This window comes from Pelmatolapia mariae, linkage group LG17 (genome assembly GCF_036321145.2).
Source record: "Pelmatolapia mariae isolate MD_Pm_ZW linkage group LG17, Pm_UMD_F_2, whole genome shotgun sequence".
In the NCBI taxonomy this organism is placed as follows: domain Eukaryota; kingdom Metazoa; phylum Chordata; class Actinopteri; order Cichliformes; family Cichlidae; genus Pelmatolapia; species Pelmatolapia mariae.
Genome location: NC_086242.1, coordinates 2,721,775 through 2,740,396, shown reverse-complemented (window position 1 = coordinate 2,740,396; position 18,622 = coordinate 2,721,775). Strand labels below are relative to the sequence as shown.

Here is an 18,622-nt window from a genome sequence, read left to right as displayed (position 1 = left end):
GGCAAATAAATAAATAAATCGCTCTTGTAAAAATGAGCAGTGAAACACTCAGCCTATCGCTGTGGTCGATAAATTCGTCCAACCTTAACAGGGAGAGAAAACTGCCTTAAGCGAGACAGAAAAAATGAAGGCATGCAAAGCTGCTACAACACATCTCCCCAACAATAATACTGTTAACATCAAATCTGTCTAAAAGTGGGATATTGGCAAACTAAATCTGCTTGCAGTGGTTTATGGCGTCAAAGCAAGAAGTCTTTAAAGGTTTTCCAAACATCCTCTGAAGCTGTAAGAAGCCATCCTTAGTACGTGATAAGATGCGATTGGCGTACAAAAAAAAGAGACCAGTGTTGATGGGGAGGCAACAGCACAAACGTTATTGCCTTCTCAGCTGTGATCCCAAACACCAAAGTCTAAGAGAGCATGTGTATGAATTCACCACAAGCAGGATGTGAGAGGCCAACAAAAGGCAAAGGGCAGATAAGGAGAGAGGAGAAGGCAGGGAGGAGACGGGAGCAGATGAGAAGACACGATGGGGAGTGACTGAAGGAAGACATCAAAGGATCCAGCTGTCGAAAGTGTAAATTTTGTTCCCAGTAGAGACCAAGCATGAAGCCACTCAAAAACACCCAAAAAAGTACACAAGTATATCGCTGATCTTGAAAAGCTAAAAATATTTTTAATGTTAATGAAATTTTGAAACACATTGATCAACTGTTTTAACTGCTTACCCTTACATATTTTCCCTTATTCAACTGACCCCAAGGACAAGGAGAAAAGGAATAAGTAGACATGAGGCACATGCTACGGTACATTTAGTCTAAGCCCAGGGAAAAGGAAGAAGAAGCCACTTACCGGGCTACGTCTCTGTGACCAGCAAAAAGGAAGAGAGAAGAGATACCTGATCAGAGAGTGACAAATCAGTAAAGGAGACATCATATGCATCAGGATAAGAAGAATCTTTGGCCTGGTTGGTTAAATTTGAGGATGTGGTTTTTACCCAGTCATTAAAAACGAGCTCGTCTGTCCCCGATTTTTATTTTAAATAAGCTCAAACAGCTCTGTGTGTGATGTCAAATAGATAATAGGAAAAAAAGTGAGAATGACTTATTTAAACTAATTCTAGGTTAGTGTTCAAGCACAAAATGTAGTCGCTCTAGAATCTCAAATGGGCTCACTTTTCATCCATCTTTATTCTAATCACTTTCCTGCAAACACCATCCTTTTGCCAACTAATCCTTTAGAGTTTCCTTTTATTTTCCCTTGTAGACTCCATCTGCCCCCTTGGCATCTTTAATTTGAACTGAAATCTCTCCATCTGTCTGTGTCATGTCCACCTCACATCAGCCATCTCTCCCTCCATCGCTCACTCTTGTGCCTGATCCAGTTGTGCAGTGAGCCGTGAGTGATTAAAGTGATGCAACAGTGGGTGGGAAATGCTCCTAGAAAGGAGACCTCTGATTGGATACACTGGTGAAGGACAAAGCACTGTATTGCTTGTCATAACCAATCGCTGCTGCTTTGCTGTATGTAAACAGGAAGCACAGCAGGAAGCTCTCCAACTCTCATGTTATGACCTGTTAGCCTTTAAAGATACGACGTCGTTTTCTATTTGAAATGTGAAAATGTAAAAGAATCAAAAAGAAAACATTGCTTCTTTGCTTTTGGTGCTCGGGTAGGGAGACATTCTTTGTTTCTGCCCAAAATATAAAAAGTAAGATGTCAAAGATATCAAAAGTTGGAATAAAATGTCATGTGAGATCTCTTATTTAAAAGCTCAAACATTTTCACTCCATCCTTGATCTTTTGCTGGCCTCTACTGCTTGCAACCTAGTTGTCTGGACTGAGGACTGGGCGCTTAACACTCAAAAACTCATTAAAACCAGATTTAAGAAATCTTAGTCAGCAGAAACACCCTGAAAGACGGGGGCTCACATAGTCCAAATACTTTGGCAGCCACATCATTGTGCATGAGGTGTGAAAATGCTGAGAATAACCTGGCACGGCAATGAAGAGTGGCTACAGCCACAGAGAAATCACCAAACAGCCACCGGCCCTATAAATATTTCGCTTTAAATGTAGCTAGCCTATTTTCAGCAGGTAGTAAATGCCAAGAGAGATGAAAAGGTTAAGGGGGTGGAGGGGTACAAAGCAAAGGCTTACCGGACTCCTCTACAGAGTTTAGCATCATTTGAGGCAGCAAATAACAATGAGATGAGAGAGAAAGCAAAATCAAGACAGCACAGGGAGAGAATTGGAAAAATTAAAAAGAAGGAATGGTACATCAACACTGGCATAGCAGATTCTTTGTTTACAATGCAAGAAGTCATCTAAACCCACAGACACGGGCACATGAAGACGGGATGGTGTTAGGGGTTTTCCCTGGATTCAGTCCTTCCATGTATACATCAACCAATACTCTATATTTCTTAATGAGGTTACAGAAACAACAAACACATACATGCAACAGTCAGTGTTTAGTCTTTCAGTTAACACATGGCCTATATTCCTTTTTTTTAAAAATTATTTTACCCATAGCCATAAAATAACTGTGTGCATGTATGAAGAAAAAGCGCTGGCCAGTTAAACGTCATGCAGATTTGAACCAAAATGAAGAGCAACACCTCAACATCCAACACTCAAATCTGTCATACAGTTAGGGCCGCACTTAACATTTATCTTATTTAGGAGTAGAAGATAAACAACACACAATAAGATGTCAAGCATTAGTGTTCAAAGCCTTATAAATAGAGCTCGTCACACTGAAATAATAGTCCTTTGAAAATGATCAAAAACTGAGAAAGGATAAGAAATTTAGGTGTGCAACCTTCCAGTTATCATTTTGAACAAAAACACAGGCCTCCTCATGCATTAGCTCTTCATACACGTTCACACAGACGTGACCAGCATGAAAAATCATTCACACGTGATCAGGTTAACAGTCAGTGGGTGAGCACACTGAAGTTGGACTCAATTATTAAGGCCTAGAGGCTCAAATGACCACAGCAGACTGACACACAGGTGCCCACTTTCCTACCTGAATAATTCAAGATAGATATTTAAGCCAGCTCTCCTCACTGGAAAACACTCAAGTTATGGGTCCCAGCTAGAAAGGCAGGGACGTTGCTAATTATGGGCTGTCTGAAGAGGGCGCTAGTTAGAATTTGGACTCGTCAACTGAGCTGCATCGCTTCAAATAGGAGCTTCACACCCTGCTATTTTGCAGCAGTGCTTAGTCAGATGGTTTCTGTTGTGGTAGGACATCTGCCTCGAGTTAAATGACTCCAAACACTGAAGTCAGCGACTATGACCAAGTCTGACCAAGACTGTATCACAAGCACTTGAAATCAATTATATGAAATTAGAGGTCTTTTATAAATCATAACAGAGGAATGAAATATGATTTCAGTCCTCCTCGTGGTGTCCTTATGTCCCTGTTGGTCAATACTGGTTAAAGCAGCTTTAGAGAGAAACACAGTAGCAGCTCAACATATAGCACCACACACAGTAGAAAAGACGATACGTGAGCAACGGCTACATTTATGCAGTTAAAACCACAAAAAAGAAGAGCAACAGAAATGATGCGTGCATGCATGGCTAACTTAAAGCCAGCAGAGATGGACCAGTGAAACCAGATCTACTCACCATGGGAGATGGGGACAGAGCTATGTTGCCTATGGAGGCTTTGAGCTCATCGACTGAGGGTGCCTCCACAACACGATCAGGCGGCAGGGGCTTGATCTTGATTTTGAATTTTTTCCTGTGGTCCTCTTCTTCCTCGGACTCATCGGAAGAGAAGAAGTGAGATTTTTTGGTGGCAGGTGAAAGAAAAATGTCAAGGAAAACAAACATTTACATTTTATCTTAAGGTTGATGAGAAGTCCAGGAACCACATTCCCTGGTGAAACTTTGTGTGTCTGTACTTAAATCTTTTCTTCTTTACAAAAGTCTGTTTTCTGTGACATCGTCCTGTTTAAGACACATTCATTACCACTTAGAAATGTTCTTTTCTGACCCACTTTTTTATTAGCCACATAATAAAAATGACAATTTGACAACACAAGTCAGGTAATAAGTATCTTAAATCTGGTGCCTAAACACCTTTTTAAAGAACCTGAGCCATTTTATTATGTGTATGACATTTCTCAGTAAAACACTAATCATATTGATCTGTTCTGTGAGCCAAGTCACATTTGTCTTCCATCACATGCACAACAAAAATTGACCCAACAGTGTGCAGCAAATGCGACACAAACAATGAAAGCAATCCAGTTTTTGCCTGCCAAGTAACTTGACAGAAACTGCCACGTATTAAAAACTGTGCTGAGGATATCTTCCTCTTCTAATTCATCTTCAGGTCTGATACTGTAGCCTTCATCATCCACCTCAGGAGAGTTCTGAAAGACACAATGAGTCTGAATGATAGTGACAAACAGCAGCTGTTCCTGCATAGTAAAAAACTCCACACAGACAACCCACATCCACCGTGTAAGCGACACACGTAAACCCGCTGACTTGACGGGACCATCTACAAACAATTAACATATCTGTAAAGCTGTTGATCTGTGGTTTTATAAAACCACAGATCAACAGCTGTGGTTTTATAAAACCACAGATCAACACAGAGTTACGACATGAAAGTGAAACCAACAAACAGTCTTGAAAGTCAGCTTGGGCCTCCAAAGCTTTACTGCTCAAAAGCAGCGTTTTTACTTACGTATCTGTCCCAGTCGATATCTCCATAGAAGCCATTCGGGGCCCCGTTCGTCTTTTTCTGAGAGCGAGAAGACAGAAACAGTTTAACTAAAATCTCACCTAACAAAAAACGATACAACATACCTGCAACTGCATTACACACCTACACAGTGGAACTACGTTTCAACTAATCTCACCCAAACACCTTGAACCTCCACTCCAGATTTAAGTCACAAAGCTTTTACTCTGAGGCTACTTTGTTCACCGTATGTCCCTCTGTTACGTTAGCGGCTCCTCAAGTCATCAAATTGGCTGTTTTTTTGTTTTTGTTTTTTTCTTTTAATGTTAGTCGATGGAGCTGAACAGGATTTCAAGACTGAGGTTTCATCATAACTCCAAATGACTTGGTGTTGTTCCCCTAACGCCCCCCACACCCCCACAAACAAACCTCAGAGAGCCCGCTAAAGAACAGATAGCTGAAACAGCAGCACTTGCATCAGACTGATGAGTTAAAGAACATACTGCGATGTCTATGACCAGTCTAAGCTCTTCACACTACACTTCTCTAGAGTGTGGTCTAGTCTAAAAAGCTGAGCTCAGTACCGATTCAACCTCTCGAGGTTCCTGTCAGGTGAAAAGAACAGAAAAAGAAAAAACACAAAAACAATGTGCCTCACAAATTTCTCTGATGACACAGGCTTGCATAAACACCAATTAATAAATACATAAAACTGTTTATATACTAGATCGTTTCTGTTACTTACACCATCTCTGTCTGGAGACCCCCTGTGCAAACAAAAAAAAAAGGAAAATGTTACTTAAGACACAACTTCTTCATTTAAGTGAGTCTTTTTCTGATTAATCCAGATACAAAAAAGGTTTTCACATAATCATAGTCACACACTTCCACAGACACGCAGGTTCATAACACTTGGACTGTTTTGTGCAGGATTAGAACATGGCTACAAAAATTCAAAAATTGACTAAACAAACGCCAAAGGCAGCAGCTTCGTTTATTATGACACTGTCGTAGTTACATAAATGTACAACATTTCTTCCCTTTATCTTACACAAAAAACAAGCAACAAGTATTGTAAGCTTGTGTATTATTTTAGAGATCCTAAATAACACATGACATACAATAAAGTCTATACAGTATTCAGCAGTGACTCGTAATTGGCTGGAAGACCCTTGAGCCGTAGATGATTAAAGGAAGCTGCTGTCTAGCATTTCTTGTATTTGACATGAGCCGCACTTAATACTAATCCTGTAATTGTTCTTCCTGACCACAATCCCTTCATTCTTTTGCCATAAATATGCATAACCTACTGTCACATATCATTCCCCCCCCCAGTCAGCCTTTAGCTCCACTTCACAGCATCATAGTGAAGCACTAATAAGCTCTGTGCATGGATCAAACAACGCAATAGAGGACTTACGTGGAATCATTGTCCTTCTCTTTCTTCCGTATCCCAAAGGCCTTCCTGGTACGTTTTTTCAATCCTGAAAAGAAAAAAAGGTGAATTATTCTAAGCAGAAACAAAGACGTGACTAGAAGTTGATGGTTGCGTGGGTTAAAGGCTAAGCGAACGAGTCATCTATCACCCAGGAAATTAAAGAAAATGTTTTATGTGTTATTTAGTGACTAGTTGCATCAATGCGAGGTCAAAAAAAAATAATGAAAACAAAGTTTTGTGAACACAGCGAACATCAAGAAAGCAGCCGCTGAGAAACTGCTGACTTTTAATGCACAGAACAGGAATTTGATTACTAGCTCAAAATGCTCGCAAACAAATAAACATCAAATCAAGCAGACAAACTCACAAGGTGAGAACAAAATCAGCCATTAAGTTTCTGCTGGAGTTGGTAATTACTCAGTAATTCATGGGTCATACCAAACCAGCCTTCTACAGTCATTATAATCTCACCTACACATCACCTCACATCTCCTGAAGCTCTAATGGAGCCGCTCATTGAAAAACAACACAAATGATTACAGCGCTGGTGTGTTCAGGCCTCGAGGAAGCTCGGGCAAGTTAATGCCTTAAAACAAAATGCATTTACTCTGTGGACTGTATTAAAGTCCGGCTTGGTACGGCTGCGGGACAAAAGGTGAAAAACAAGAAATGCAGACATTGTTCACATGAAACTTCTGGACTTTCTCCTGTTTTACCAGTTTAAGCACAAAGTATCCTGTTTGTTCAGGAATTACTCTACAAAAACAGGACAACTCTGCCAATTGACCAGCACATTAGTCCAGCTTCAAGTTTTAAAATTAAATATGTAATCTTCTCCTAGTCCCAGCTTAGTCCTCCTGTCTATTAAATGACTCATGTTTAATTTAGTTACATTAGGCTAAACAAATTCAAATGTTCGCACCTCTTTCTTACCCCAAATGAAGGCCCAGCTGTCCTCCATTTCTTCTCCAATGTTTCCCTAACTCTCATACTTCCTCCTCTTTGTGTGGTTGCGATCTCATCACATAATCTAAGGACCAACCTATTTTTTCCCCTCATACCACATGCAGTTACACACAAGTCTCCAACCAGAAACTTGATGCTACTTCACACACACACACAAAACGGTATCATGCTCCTGTCCTTGATGTGTTCTGGTACTCAAATTCAACACCAGTGACCCTACTCATGAATAAAAGACAAATATCATCATTGTAGTCTCCTGCTAAAAATTAAGAGCGTAGATATGTCTACAGTCCTCTGCTCACCTAAGAAGTGTCATAAGCTGGATAACAGGAAACCACACCAAAGTTTAGCAGACTATTACTACGACAGACCCACAGGGAAAAAAGGAGAGTACCTGCACCTTGTTTACATTTTTTCCATGTTTTTATTTCATTTCTCCACTCGACTAATTTTGCATCACAACGAGAAATCAATCCGAGAAGGCCTCCAGGACACAGACGGTCTCGCCCAGAAATACTCTCCCATTGATTCTGCCAACATATTCAGCCTTGCATCCTTTTAATGGTGATTGTCAAAGTTCAAATAAATATCCTGCTGCTAATAATCAGCACCAGCACACATACAGAAAGACTAAAGGCAGTTTCATATGTTGCACGTAAGGACATGATCTGTCTTTATATACGAAAAGGTAGACAGACAGACAGACAGACACACACACGCGCGCGCGCGCACACACACACACACACACACACACACACACACACGCGCGCACACACACACGTCACTGCAGAATATTCATGATGCCAAGAGCGTCATGAATTCTGACGGACACGAGTAGATCAGGTGTTGGAAAGAAGTGCTTGTTTCTATAAAGGCAAGGTCAAAAATAAGAGTTTAGGTAAGGTCAGAAATCTTATTTCCATTTTGTGTGGCTATATGAGACACACGATGAGTACTCTTTCATATGAAAACATCGGCTTTTAATCAGTGAGGTCGTTGAGATCGTGGATGAAGAGCAGGAAGGTTTCCGTTTTTCTTTTAATGCTTTCTTATCCTTTTATCTCATGGTAATGCATTACCTGTCTAACACGTTACAGACCTTAAACATAAACAGCCATCGATGGCCTTCAGCGAAGCAACAAAGTACCAAAATACAAGTATTATTACTTTCATATACTTCAGCAGGGCGACTGTGGAAGCCATCATGCTGTTTGTGTGGGAATCATGTCCCTGTGAGTACATACGTATGTGTCGTTTGCTGTCTGCTTGCTCATTCTCTTTGTATTTTACAGACACAAATGAAACATGCACACTTCTCACACATACACAGACAGCTCCTCCCCTCAACTGATGTCGAGCTTTACCCCTTTCCCTTTCAAAGTACAGACGGCTTCATTTCGCGATGCCAAACTGCAATCTCTTCTTTCAATCTCTGGCTTTCCCAGACCAGTTTCCCCTCCTTCTGATCTCAGTGAACCATCTGTGGGAGGCTTCCAGATGAGGACACAGTGTGCTCTCTCTCAGCCTTTAGTGTAACGGATGGAAGGAGCTTAAATTGTTCCTTCAACAGCTGGGCTACCAAGGCACAGACATTTATTTTAGTCTGATACCGTCGTGTCCGATTAATCTTTGAAGTGTTTGACTTATGGCTCGCTCACACTGGGGTGGAGTTTTTCCTAGTTTTAATGAGGTTGCAACTAGGAAACCAATGAATAAGTAAGCAAGTAAACAAACATAAATGGGAATAAAATTAATAAATAAATAATAATCAGTGGATCCCCACTGATGCAGAAAGTTTTTTGGTGCCAAACCTTAAAATACTGCAAATAGTTGTAACAACCAACTGGTCTCCCACAGACTGATCATGCAACACAATCAACCTGATCCCACAGTGACTGCACAGGTCAGCAGGTGGGAGGCAACTTGTCTCCAAACAATCACGGCCTGACTTGAACTGACTGCAAACTAGGGCTGCACGATTTTGCATAAAATGAGAATCACGATTTTTTTGCTTAGAATTGAGATCACAATTCTCTCACGATTTTCTTTTCCAATATAAATATTTATTGCACTTATTAACTGCACATCAACTTCGTAACAGTTGAAACTGAACATAAAAACCATAAATAAACATAAAAACAATAAATGCCTGACATTTTGTGGTTGCCGCAAAATGTTGTACTGCTTGAAATTCCGTCTCCACCGTTGCTCGACACTGCGTGTATAGAGCAGGTAGTGCAACAACAGAAAAATAGTTGCGGGACGGCACTGTGTAGCGTTTGTCTAGGGTGTTGATCATTTTCCTAAATCCCTCGTTTTGCACAGTGTTGATATATCTTTAGCCAGGAGATAAGTGATAGCCTCCGTAATTTCTTTGTGCCTGCGGGAGTTCGACGTGTATAGGGAAGCGCTGTATAAGGTTCCCGTTACTGATGTTTGGGTGGTTGACCGGGACGGATTTTCTCCTGTCACTTTCTCGTCATCCCTGACGTGTTCTCCGTTGTTTCTTTCCTGCCAATTTGAGCATCACGGCACAGCTTCTGTATCACGTGGTATAAGGCTCCGCCCTTGTCATTTGTTGAGCAGGAAGAGTGAGCGCTTGTTTTCATGCAGATTACGTCCCGGATCAAAATGCGGTACAATCGTCGTCGTCTTTTTTTTTTTTTTTTTTTTTTTTTTTTTTTTAAATCGTTGTCATTTGGAAATGAGATCGCACATAAGTATGAATCGAGATCGCGATTTTCTAACGATTAATCGTGCAGCCCTACTGCAAACACTTGCAGACAGACTGATTTGCAAATGACTGCAGACTCATTTATTTAACCTGAGTCAGTCTGCAGCAACGAGCACAACTCGTCTTTGCGTTTTTGATAGGGGACGTGACAGCTGGTTGCTAAATGGTTGTGTTGTGGCTATTTATAAAAAAACAAAAACAAAAAAACAAACAAAAAACTAAGATTGTCGAGCACCTTTATCATCATTCAGTTAAATCACCAACCTGCAGCAACTACATGAATCTTTACAGACAAACTGCTGTTTGAAATCTACGAGGTAAACGTGAATTTTTCTGTGAACACAGATGGCAACAAATTTGCGACTTGTGCCAGTTTATCAGTTAATCGCCGTCCCATCACATACATTATTATTATCAACTTGACCCCATTCAATCCCAAACTAACAGCAGATCGACAGCAGACTAAATGTTTAACCCCTTTACGCACAGTGGACAGCTATTCAAAGGCTGTTTTCTTGTATTTGTGTCAGCGTTGATGGTATACTTGCTCATAAACCACTACATTGGACACTGATGTGTCACTCCATACCTGCCACCCACTGGTCAGCCAGTGGACTGACTAAATGGACATGTAAAAAACTCTTTGAAAAGTACATGTTTTTAAAAAAAATGAAGCTCAAAAATCTTTTTTTATGCCTAAAGATAAATAAAAATACTTAAGAACAAAATCCTGAGTGATGTTGTAAAAATTAATGCATGAAAGGGTTAAATCACAATCTGAATGATGAACCTGATCTCATTTTTCAAAGGCATCAAGATCGTTCGTGTCACAATTTTGGTCATTGCACAGTCTCCGGTCGGTGTTTTCCCTAGTGTCACTGTAGCATTAGCTAAAGAGCTGCTTTGACTAAAAATATAAAAATCCAGTAGGAAGCATAAAAGTCGTTTACTTTTATATTTTTCCTCTCGTGAGGCTCAGTTAAGGCCAGAAGGAACTAAGATTCTGGGCCGTGATGGTTTTCAAAGTGAACCAAAATATCAGAAATCCAGTTCTTTCTTGACATCTTACTTCTTTCAGATTTGACAGCTTAAATAAATACCCCTTTACTTCTATTTTTGGGTTTGTTTCTACTACTTCCCTGAAGCAGCAGCTGACATATTCGCAGCTGTACTAAGAAAACGCACATGTATGTGTGTTGTTTTGCTCTTTCAGCACACATTACCTTAAATGAGTTCAACCCTGCAAGACTATTTTGTTTTATGGGAATTACCTCTTATTGATTTTTATTTCATGTCCTATCTGCTATAAAACAGCACTCCCAATAATTAAAGAGCGCAAGAAAAGGACAATAACACAGTATAATGAACAAGGAAAACGTTGTTTTATTCAAGGTCATTATAATGTTTAGCATTGAAATACCCACACATAAAAATACATCAGAAGAGATATTTGTATTCACACAAGACTCCACTAAACGTTTGTATTTTTAAATAACCCAATAAATGATTATTCCTTGTTACGAGCAGTGCAGGACCTGCATCAGACAGGATGACATGAATGGAAAAGAATACATGAATGTGTGTGGCAGGAGTTCATTAACAGAGAGGGAAATAACAGGGTTTGTGGTGCATACTATTTAATGACTTGATGGCTTCCGTTCAGAAGGATGTGCTAACGTAATTAGTGGTCTCTTCTCAAGACACAGTAATGCAATTTCAGGAAAAGCCAAAGGACATGAAGCCAAACAGGACAGGACACTGCCAAATCTAAAAAACTACAAGGCACTTGAAGAGCAACAGCACACCACTTTTTTTTCCCCAGAAGACTGTGGGCCTCTGTACTAATTTCTATGGAATTCAAATAATGTTGTTTGTTAAAAATGTGTGGCTCAGGCCAACCTTGGAGGAGGAGGAAGCAGAACAAGAGATGGTGTTATCACATCTCTGTGAGATCCACCCTGTAGCCTCAATGGAGTGTTTGTCACTAAGAGTCTTCCATAAAAACAAACCATCACCTTGAAAAACTGCAATTATTAAACTGAGCACATGTGCAAAAGAGCTCATTACATGCTGTTGCCATGACGATTAACCTGAAGATTGTATATTACTTGCTCAGTACTCATGTGCAATTTTTCCAGGTAGACAAACAGAGCACATCGACACAAACAAAAACACCTCTGAGAAAAATACCGGCCTTGTATACCTGATGTGTTGTCAGGCAGAAAAGGCAAATTAGAAAACGAGGGGGGAAAAGATGCAGTTGTGCAATTATGGAGCCTCAAGAATACAAAAATACAGATGCAGAGGGGTGCAAGATGCACCAATCCATCTTTATGATCCATGTTTGTTGGATATTCCACCCGTTTTTAAAAAATTTGTTCCATTCTGCTTTTTATTTCACTACAATTTCATCGACTACTGTCAGCAGGAAACTAAAGCAAACCAAGTCCGTGTACAGCACCTACTGTGTTATTTCCTGATGCCTTACACATCTGGGATCTTTTGCATTAGCCCTAGCTATATAAGAAAAAGTCAGGAACCAGAACGTTAAACAATGCTCTGGAAACAAACACATTCACAAAAATCCAAATCGCACATGGATAAAAATAAAACTCCTGCATGTAGCCATGGGCCAACATACATGTGGAGAACAGCTCTGCTTCTGTAGCAGCAGCTCAGAGGCCGTTAACAAGCTGCTCCAAATGGGGAAGAGACAAAGAGGCTCAATCTGCTCGCCAACCAGAAAAACACACACATACACAGCTAATGCTGCCAGCTACAGCAGTAGAGACCATGCCAGGCCACTCCAGACTCTGAATGCGAGACCTGTGCTGCTGTGCATAGTAATCAGAAAGGAAGATAATACACCACTGAGATTTAACAGCAGAGGTGTTGAATGAAAAAGAAGGAAAAAAATGGGAGCTCATTTAATTTAGACATGAAATAAATATCTTAAACTAATTTTTAAACTGTGTTCGACATCTTTTGCTTTAAAAGTGGATAAAACAACATGTTTGGAAATGATAAGCTGGTGTGTGCCGTGCATGTCGGAGCGCGCTCAGGTGGGAGAGTGGCAGGGGACAACTGCAGCGTGAAGATGGTGTGTTGAGTTGTTGTGGGTATTGAGTCATGCTGTTGACTAAGCACGAGGAAAAGCATGTGGATCCACTGACAGGCAGGCAGGCAAGTAATTAGCGGTACAGGACGAAGGCAGGCACAGAAACGAGCACACAGAAAAATAAACAACTGCAGACAGAAACAGCAGCGAGCGGGGAGATGGGATGCAGACAGACTGACGTACAGTAAAGAAACAGAGATGGACCGGCGCAATGCAAACAAGCGGTTTAAAGGGCTCTTTTGTTGGGGTGACTCATTCATCTTACTGGCCCTGAGAGCGAGAAGGAAGAGAAGACATGTGAGAGAAAGAAACCCTTCTCTGACCTCCCAGTGTACCAGCAATGATACCCAGGCAAAAAAAAAGAAAGACCTCTATTATCTCAAGCAGACATGCAGCTGAATGCAGCTTCTATTTTATTTCAAGTACTGTTTTTGCAGCCTTGCAGACTGTGAAAAGATCTGTTAACTAAAGACGTGCTAATGAAAACCATATGCTCCTATTCAGTAGTTACAAACTAAGAATTAACCTTCAAAAATGAAGCCAAATGTCTCAGGATTTAATGACAAAGTATATCAGCTCATTCCAAAGACAAATATTTGCACAAACGAGGAAGCACTCAAATCATTCAGCCTTCCCTGTTTATAACCATTTTATCTCTGCTTGCAGAGGAAGGAAGAAAGCCATTTATTCTATATTCTCCACCTACGTTCTCCTCTGCTAGTCTGTGGATTTAATCTTCCAGTTCTCTGATCTTCATCTCAACTACCTCCAAAATGGAGAAGGATTCAGACAGAGGGGAAGGGGAGACGACATCATGTCAGTGGAAGTGTCCCCCCCCCCCAGTCTCATTACCTTGGAGAACAAACAGGAAACTGCCACGTGGGGGCACGGCATATGAAAACCTCCAGATTTCACCACCAGGAGCAAATCTCGTGTGTGTGTGTGTGTGTGTGTGTGTGTGTGTGTGTGTGTGTGTGTGTGTGTGTGTGTGTGTGTGTGTGTGTGTGTGCGCGTGCAAAGGGACAGTGCCAGTTTCTGCTTGTGAATGCTAAAATTAGAACTTGACTGTACAGGCCAGGTGGCTGCGCTGTCAGCCATCGTGTGCAACGCTCGCAGTAACAATGTATCCACAATGAACACACAACTCTACACGTACACATATTAGGAACTGGATAGTTCTGATGCACGCACACACCCTTTGGAGAGAAAGGGAGCCGTTTCACTGAGTGACGTCACACACCTCTAAATAAAGTGGGTCAGAGCCAGAAACCATACAGCGGCGTGCGAGCGGTTGGTGCAGAGATGAACAAAAACTGAGAATGTGATGGTGGTGGTGATGCATCCTTATAGGTTTGCACTCTTTTTATTACTCGATATTTAGTGTTGTATTTATTCATTTAGGTTTATCATGCTGTCATAGGTACAGACATATTTTTCCACACTGCTGCCATCACAGCATTTCATCCAAGCTCTTAATTAAACCTTCCTTATTTATTCAAGTTTCTTTAAACATCAGAGATAATAAGAATTACAATATATTAAATGTCAAAATATGAAACGTTAGCTAGAACCAGAGTTGCTATTTATTACCAGTCTCTGTCCATCTCTTCCTGCGTCCCATTATTGCTCATCCCCTTCACTATAAACAGCCTGCACTCAAGCTTCTCATCCCCAGGCTCCAAATAGCATCCACCAAGGACTGTGCTACAAATGACCCTGCTGCAGAGCCAACAAAGTAGCTATTAACATAGATCTTTGGTATAAGGACATGGGGGAAATGTCTACTTTGCTGACAAAAAATCTTTACAGATATGAGATGCTGACACGAGAATCAAGGACAACCCTTCCACCTCCACCTTAAAGTGATCCTGCTTGTGCCACAGCGTGACCTTCTGACCTCGGCCTCCTTCATATAGTTACCAAATGTATATTTCTGGTAAAATGATCAAAGATAAAGATGTTTTTGTTTTTCAAAGCATAATTGTCAACGCATCAGCAAACCCTAAGTTAGGTAATGATTTCGGTACATAAACATATGTATATTTGAAACTTTAATAAGACAAAAGGCAATGATTTCTTACAAGAGCTTTTCAATTGTTTTCACACACACACACACACACACACACACACACACACACACACACACACACACACACACACACACCACTAAATATGACTAATGCCAGCACACAGTTGTCCTAACCACTGCTAGGCCTCAGACTTCTCCCTCAAGACAAGTCCGTGGCTATTTCAGTCATGCCCTCCTATCAAAACACATCAGCGCCGCTGTCACTGGGGAGGGGGGGACAGTAGAGCTTCTTTTGGCCACATTAGTCTGACAGTACCCTGAAATATAGCAGCATAGTTGAATCTCCACCCAAAGGAGGATATCTCCCTTCCCTGTATAAGCATGTGGCATTTCAGAGCTGTAAGAACTTGTTCAGTTAGAGAAGCAGCCATTTCATAGGTGCTGTGAAAAAGTAACGCCATCTCCCCTCAGTCTTTTTCCTCATAATAACACACATCACATACAGGCTTTCATTAAAAAAAAAAAAATAAATAAAAAAAAAAAGATTCTGCATTATGAAATTCCTTTCAGATAAATAGCTTTAAAGGTGTTTAGGTGGTACCACATTTCTGCTCAAGATGATGAGAATTATAATAATAAGTTGTCTACAACAGACACTCACTTGTGAATGGAGATTAAAATAGCAAGGCCAGTCCCTTATTATGTTGGCTTCAAGACATGATGAGTTCATCCAGTGTGCCTGGACGTATTGATCAAGACTGTTTTAATTGTTGGGTTTTCTCTGTATGTATTATTGTAGGGTCTACCTTACAATATAAAGCGCCTTGAGGCGACTGCTGTTGTGATTTGGCGCTGTATAAATAAAGTTGAATTGAATTGACTGTAGTTTTTAATTAACAGAAATGAAAGGGCCTGCTACATAAAAAGACAATACGCTACAGCCTGAGCAAAGTTTAACAGTTTACACACACACACACACACATGCACACACGCGACATTTAGAGGCTCATGAAGCTCTATGTCATTATCAAAGAACATTGAGAAAAATATGAGTGAAAACAAGTAATTTCCTGCAGCACTGCCTGAGCACTGCTCTACATGTATTTATTGACTTGTGGTCAGTGTTTTCAATCCCATAAGTAAGATGGTCAGGATAATCTCTCTGACACAGCCCAGCAGCATCAACACAAAACAAATGTGATTCATTTTAATAACCCTTTAAACCCCACCACAGAACCAAGTCTTTATATTGTAACCTGCTGTAGTGCCATTTTTGGAGCATTTCAAGTTAATATGCATCAATACAACTGATATATCTCAAATTTTAATAATATGCATGCATTAGGTCCATAGTAACTAGATAAATTGCAAGAAACTATAGAAAAATTGAAAATAGCTTCTTTTTTTAAAAAACACACATATTTGTAGTTCGAGCAGGGCGATATGACCCAAAATATTTATCACGATATACATTTGAAAATTTGCGATAACGATATAACTGACGATATAATTGACACTAGACAAAACACTTTACAACTCCACAACTTTATTAGTGCAAAAAAAAAAAAAAAAAAAAAACCCGATCAATGCATTTTCACTTAAACAAGCAGCTGTTTTTTTATGTGCACTAAAGTTATAAAAATTTAACAGTGCAAATGCAAATTCCTGCTGACAGTTTAACCAAAAGGCATTTCCAGTGGAAATTGGCCGACAGATCCTCAGCATAACCATGTATAATATCCACAAAACTTAAAAAGAGGTTATACACACACAATACGGTAATATTATGTTGAAGCACAGTACGTATCACTCCGCGAGGCTCCTGCCTACAATAGCCGTAATGCTCCGACAATCCATCAAGCGGTGCGGCTTCGTAGCTTAGCAAAGTCGTACTAAAACATTTGACAGATTTTCGAGCGCCGTGTAGCACATAACATCGTTTAGAGGTCAGTAAACACAACCAGAATTCATACATAAGGGGCACTGCTAGCGGCCCGCTAGCATGCTCTACCAAAAATAGTGCTTTGTTGTCTGACGGACGAAAGCTAAACCAGTTCCACACCACTGAAGTTGCAGTATTTTTACAAACCAATTCTGGTTCATCCGTTTCATCCAACGATCGGCTTTCGCCCTTCTCATTCTCCGTCGCCGCCATGCGTATGAAAACAAAGGCACTGCGCATGCGCGTTTTACCCATATTCTATCGCGATATTTCATTTTCTTATCGTTGCCCAACATTATACCGGTATTACCGTGAAAGGCCCTATTTGTAGTTACTGAAATTTCACATGCATATCCCTCAAAACAGCAAATGTAAAAAAGTTAGATAAAATAGTTTCCAACCACAGGAAATTTATTTCGCGTGTCTTCATAGTTTCATTTTTGAGATGTACTCATTTTTACAAACTGCAGGAAAAATGAAAAAAAAAAATATTATTTTGCACAATTTGCAAAAAAAACAAACAAAAAAAACCAGCATGCGCATCAAAATAAACGTACATTTCCAACAGTGCAATTTAAGTTAGATTACACGCTGATTACGAGTCATATTGAACACAACACTTTGAAAGGCTGGTCCCTAAAACACTGGGGCAGATAAAACTGTTTATATCTGCTTTCAGTTTAGGAAATCACACAAGCGTTGGGTGCAGCACCTCACTTCAAGGTGACAGTAACTCAAAGCAAAGCTGAAAGTCGTTTAGGAAAGAAACATTTAGAGGAAACTAATCTTGTGTGCCACTAAGTGCCACCATCTTTGTCGTAAGAAGATAAGAAAAGAAGGAGCAAAACAAAAACAAACAAAAAAAACAACTTTACTTTATGGCTGCTCGAGCATTTTCTTTTTTAAAATTTAAACAAGCTCTCAGCGCATGATTCAACCTCCCGTCTTATTACAAAGACAGCCGTTGCTCACTGTGAGCTACCTTGATTCACAGAATCTGTTCTGAGATTGTGGAGCAGAAAATGTGATAAATACATAAAGTGCTCTCTGGGCCCAACTATCCAGAGATTCTTGTCTTGGCTTCATTTTAATATCAAATACAGTGACTCAAAGCAGCTGAGCCATGAGGAACAAGACAGTGTGGGTGTACAATGAAGTGTGATTCACTGATGAGAGGATGTTATTTTTTCTTCTCAAAACCACGAGGTCGGTGTTTGCACAGAGTTTGAACTCAGCAGTATTAAGGAGGAGGACGAAGAGCAGGAGGACGAGGGAGGAGAAAGGATCGAGACTGTGGTGAGAAAACGTTTGAGATGCACCAACAGCCTTTATCGAGATAAAGCAGGCCTAGGAGGCCGTCATGATTCGGTTTTACCATTAAGAAGATTTTTAATAATGATTGAGAATAAAAAATGTAATTGAGAATCAACACACATGCTCATTACAAAAATACTTTGAAGTTAGTCGTGGAGATATAGCTAAAATCTTCCTTATGTATTCGATTACACGCTGAAAAACACACACACACACACAGGCATTGTTAATCTGTTTATATGGGGAAAGTAATACTAGCAAACTAACAGGAGCAAGTCTGGTCATCAATGACAGGTCAATCAGTATTTGTTTAGACGTTAAGGGAGCAACACTGGAAACTGACAAATGAGACACTTAGCTCAAACACAAC

General features: G+C 40.3%; 1 protein-coding gene across 10 annotated transcripts in view; it reads right to left on the bottom strand.

The window, feature by feature from the left end:
* The window catches only part of sgip1a (SH3GL interacting endocytic adaptor 1a), a 55,021-nt gene that overhangs the window by 17,775 nt on the left and 18,624 nt on the right, over nucleotides 1-18,622 (bottom strand). For 8 of the 10 annotated variants that reach the window (XM_063501176.1, XM_063501177.1, XM_063501178.1 and 5 more), the window contains 7 exons: nucleotides 6,132-6,195; nucleotides 5,457-5,478; nucleotides 5,296-5,316; nucleotides 4,715-4,771; nucleotides 4,331-4,394; nucleotides 3,643-3,818; nucleotides 853-864 (listed from right to left, as the gene is read on the bottom strand). In XM_063501176.1, the coding sequence (XP_063357246.1) occupies nucleotides 853-864; nucleotides 3,643-3,818; nucleotides 4,331-4,394; nucleotides 4,715-4,771; nucleotides 5,296-5,316; nucleotides 5,457-5,478; nucleotides 6,132-6,195 (416 nt within the window). The remainder of the gene's footprint in view (nucleotides 1-852; nucleotides 865-3,642; nucleotides 3,819-4,330; nucleotides 4,395-4,714; nucleotides 4,772-5,295; nucleotides 5,317-5,456; nucleotides 5,479-6,131; nucleotides 6,196-18,622) is intronic. The other 2 variants (XM_063501179.1, XM_063501185.1) reach the window with 1 other exon arrangement.